The following is a 4715-nucleotide window of genomic DNA, read 5'->3' on the forward strand; positions in this document are numbered from 1 at the left end:
CATTAGACTGAAGCAGCTGAAACACCATGAACATATTATTGCAACAACACCAAACTAACTGCTGCAACAATTGGTTGAAGGAGCTAAAACATTTGGAACATATTATTGCAACACTGGTGTGAAGTATATGAAACAATGCTCGAAATAAAACACTTGCAACAACATAGAACAACTACTGCAACATGAGATTGAAGCAACCAAAAACATACTGCAACATCTCAAACAGTACTACTGCAACATTGAAAAAACATCTGTTGCAACAACCCAAAAATATCCCATTGCAACATTTGAAATCATCTGTTGCAACATCCAAAAAACAATTGCAACACGGCGAGATCTGACCCCGAGAGCTCACCAGAACCCTAGCCACCGTCGCGTCCCTTAGATACAGAGGAGGAGGAGGAGGAGGAGGGCTCAAATCTAGAGGAGGAGGTGGAGGAGGAAGGCTCAGATCCAGAGAAGGAACCACCTACCTCGCCGGAAGCCGCCGCCATCGCTCTCTTCTTCGGTGGCATGGAGGTCACGGAGGGAGGGAGGGAGGGAGGGGCGGCTCGCCGGAAGCCACCACAATCGCCCTCCTCTGCGGTGACATGGAGGTCACGGAGGGAAGGAGGGAGGGGGAGGGAGAGAGGGGCGGCTCGCCGGAAGCTGCCGACGTCGCTCTCCTCTCCAGTGGCATGGGGGTCTCCGAGGGGAGGAGGGAGGGGGGGGGAGGGAGAGAGGTGCGGCTCGCCGGACGAGGCCACCGTCCCCCTCCTCTCCGGTGGGATGGGGTCGCGGAGGGAGGGAGGGGCGACGGGCGCACGTCTCCGGCGGGGCGACGCACGGCTCGGGCGGGGAGGCGCCGTGAGCGGCTCGGGAGGGAGCGGCGGCGAACGTCTCCGTATGGAGCGGGCTGAGCGACGTGGGGCAGGTGGATGAGGAAAAGGCAAGGGAAGCGAGTGGAGGAGCGTGTGCCGCGTCCGGAGGTGAAGAAGCGCGTCGGACGCCAGACATATAGCATTACCGAAAATAATTTGTACTCCCTCCATCCACAAAGAAAGTCATTCTCACGCTTTTCGAGAAAATCTAACATATTTTATTTTGACCAATTATATATAAAAGATATTAATACTTAAAATGCATAATTAGTGAAATATATTTTATTATAATTTATTTATTTTTTTGTGAACAATTATAATTTTATTTAATGATATAAATATTGCTAATATTTTACATTAAGCTAGTAAATTTGAAAAAGTTTGACCAACATGCATCTTATAGCGTTATTCTTTTTGGACAGAGGGAGAGTAGACGTTGGTCCTAATGCCTAGTCGATGGCTATATAGGCAGGCCAGCATTTAGACAAGACCTGTCAGCGAGTCACTGTCCGTGTTCACCGAAAAGCAACGAACGACAAATTTAGTCCGGCAGAGTCGTGCTATAGGCTGACGCCACAGTTGACCCAGCACCCAATAAGACGCGTGCGTGGGAGCTATTTGTGCCGGGTGCAAGGACATACATGAGAAGCAGCTCATCAACGGGGGGGCGCAAGATGCCGATGACAGGCGGCCGCCACAGCATTCCGCCCATGCTTTTGCCGTTGCTGCTGCATCTTCTCTTCAATGGATGTCCTGTTCACTGCAGCGGCGAACCGAGGGACAGTGCACATCCGTCGCCGCTTTTACCGTTAGTGTGCTCCAACAATTTACCAGACCCCCCTCTGGACAAACACTTGCTAATTTTCTCTTGCCATTGCTTTGCGCCACCTCTTAGGTTTTAACAGGATGACTCGTGTGATTGATTCGCACCACAATTTTGATCGTCCTATATTCCCAGGTGAGTACATATATACACTTTGTATACACTTTATATGCATATATGCCACCGTTAGTGTACATATATACTATGCCAGGTTATCGACCAAGCACACACGGTGGTTCTCCTACGTACACGCCACACACGCCTAGCTGCGACGCTCCACCATGCTAACCAACGCGTGGGTAGTGCAGACTTCAACCTCAATAAAGCAAGATGTTATCCTCTTCATATGCATTCTGGCTCCATTTGTTGACATTTGAGTTTGATACAATGGAATAATGTGCCTCGTTGAAACACACTAGTATAAAGTAATAGTCCGATCGTTCATTTTGTCTTTTCAAAAAATACATAGCTTTTGTTGTACACTTAGATATGTACTATATCTAGATATATAGGAAAAGCAATATATCCAGAAAAGCCAAAAAGTCTTATAATTTGGAATGAAAGGAGTTCCATTTTCGCCAATGATTCAATAAAAATTGCTTGTTGTATGTCACAACCGGATTATAATAGAACTGGTGATGAAAATTATTTTCACCGTCCGGAGATATTTCAGCAACAGTTCATGATAAGAAACAACTGTGAGAATTATTTTTCACCGCCGTGAAAAAATGCACTCAGTATAGAACCCCATTTTCATTAGTAAAGGTGGCCTAGTTTGGCCAAACAAAGAACCCAAAAATACACCAGCTCCTCGCTTCCAAACCCTCAACTCATCGCCACCCACAACACCCTCTCTCCCACGTAGACCACTAGTACAAAAACAGTTTCTACAGACGGCTTCTTTTTTCAATTCAGGTGGATCAATCTAACACCACCTCCAAAAATGGTTTCCGAAACGAGCCACCTCTAGAAATGCTTTTGTAGCGGGTGGCTGGTATTCTCAGCCACATCTACAAATAGATTTACCTCTAAAAATCTATTTCTAGAGGCGCAGTTGGATCTAGTACCGTCGCTAAAATTAGGTGCAGCACATTAAATTTATCATTTTTTCAAATCAACTTGGATGAAGACAAGCTTTATACAAAATTTAACATCATCGACCCCAAAACCTTAGGAATTCAACATCAACCAAAACGGTGAAGAGGGGGAGAAAGAGAAGTGAAGAAACAAAACTCAAATCATCTTAGATTCAAGACTCAGATGTAAGGGAATATGATTGCTTTATTTCCATGATCTACCAGGTCTGATCCTTTACAGAGAAAAGATTAAACACACCAGAGTAATCAGCCTCTAGACTGCCGATATGAACAGCTAAAACAAGATGAAAGCTTAAACTACTTCAGCTAGGACTTAGGCTAGGAATGACTGCAAATGTAAAACTGAAGAGATAGCTATTTGGGAGCAGCCTCTATATTATTTATAGAGCTATTACACATTTCCAACACGCCCTTAGATATTTTGGCTGAACCACATAACCCAAGTGCAAAATGATCCAACTCCAGATCTGTCCTTCCGATGGCCACTGACTCTTCACGACTTTTCTTTGCCTCGACGCAAGCTTCATGATAACGCCATGTGCCTCCTCACGTTCTAGCCAGATCTCCAACTTAGGTTTTGAGGCCCAAACCCAAAAATTGTCCGCTAGTGGTTTTGAGGCCCAAACCGCCAAACAACCTGGAGAAGCGTATCTGCTACACCTCCATGATCTCGACACGTATCACCGTAGTCTTTGACCGCCCGATCACCAAGTCCTTCAGCACCTCTGCTTCTCTTCATCAACCGTTGTCTTGACTTGGTAAACACGGTCTACTCCTCTGCATGTCCTCTTCCTTGTTGATATGTCCCTAAGTGTTAGCCACCACAATCAGCCTCACGTCCATCCTTCACCGCTTCCAATCACCCCAATGACATGGCCCGTCTCTACTTGACCTTCACCATGCTCATCGACCGTCTCCGTGCTCCACAACTGCATGTCATGTATATCACAATCGCCACTAAACGCTGCAAAGTGATGTATTCGTTTGTGAACAAATATGAAGCCATAGCAAGCCCAGATAGGCAACCACCACTACTACATATTTCTTTTTCCAGGCAGGCCAAATTGATTAATGGAGGCGAGCATCCCAATCGCCTCCAAACAAAGGACCCCGTTAATGGAGACCTATGGAGGCGGTTGTTTTGCCCGTCTCGGTTAATTGATTAATGGAGGCGGACGCCTTAGAACATCCACCTCGGTTAATCCATAAAAAAACAAAAAAAATCCGCAGACCCATTGGCGAGCCTGTTCCTGAGCCTGCCAGCGAGCCCATTCCCAGCCCGCTGCTCGCCTCCACGGTGGCCTCCTCCTCGCCTCCACGCCGGATCCGCCAGCTGCTCGCCTCCATGCTAGACTCCTCCTTGCCTCCACGGTGGCCTCCTCCTCGCCTCCACTCCGGATCACCCACTGTTGGCCTCCACGTCATCCTCCCCATCGCCTCCACACCGGATCCGCCCGTTGCTCGCCTCCACGCCGGCCTCCTCCTTGCCCCCATATCGGATCCGGTCGTGGCAGGAGCAGGGGGCCGCATGCTCACCAGATCATGACGCTGCTCAACTATGGGGGAGAGGGAGCGGGAGAAGCATTGCCGCTTGTGTGGGAGAGGAAGAGGAGAGTGAAAGGGGAGGGTCACTACCACCTGTGGGGGAGAGGAAAGGAGAGGGAAGAGGTAGGGCACGTGGAGAGGATGTCGGGATGCAGAGGGGCGGCGGGGTGCCGGGCTCGAGGAGTGGTGGGGTACGGAGAGGGGCAGCAGGATGCGGAGGTAAGGGGTGCAGCTGGGAATGGGAGGGGCACGAGTCGGACTGGAGCCAGGTTAACCTAAGTCCAATTTATGTATAAGACTGATAGGAGGATAGATATGGGATCTTACTTGGGCTCCGAGCTAGGGAAGTATTTTCGGTGGCAGGCCTTATAGTGTGCCCACCTCGGTAAA

General features: G+C 48.6%; 1 protein-coding gene and 1 long non-coding RNA gene across 2 annotated transcripts; one reads left to right on the top strand and one right to left on the bottom strand.

The window, feature by feature from the left end:
* Positions 1 to 362: 362 nt before the first annotated feature.
* Positions 363 to 1031, bottom strand: LOC136481036 (verprolin-like). Its single transcript, XM_066478422.1, has one exon. It carries the CDS (start codon positions 1029 to 1031, stop codon positions 363 to 365), a length of 669 nt encoding a protein of 222 aa, XP_066334519.1.
* A 486-nt stretch (positions 1032 to 1517) lies between these two features.
* LOC136483034 (uncharacterized) lies at positions 1518 to 2206 on the top strand. Its single transcript, XR_010765287.1, has 3 exons — positions 1518 to 1668; positions 1756 to 1818; positions 1895 to 2206. It is a non-coding gene; the product is annotated as an uncharacterized lncRNA (long non-coding RNA).
* The last annotated feature ends 2509 nt before the right edge of the window (positions 2207 to 4715 follow it).

Source organism: Miscanthus floridulus, chromosome 9, assembly GCF_019320115.1.
Source record: "Miscanthus floridulus cultivar M001 chromosome 9, ASM1932011v1, whole genome shotgun sequence".
NCBI lineage: Eukaryota > Viridiplantae > Streptophyta > Magnoliopsida > Poales > Poaceae > Miscanthus > Miscanthus floridulus.

Excerpts from the sequence above, each read along its gene's own strand:
- LOC136481036 (XM_066478422.1), bottom strand. The coding sequence starts at position 1,031 with ATGGAGGGAGTACAAATTATTTTCGGTAATGCTATATGTCTGGCGTCC.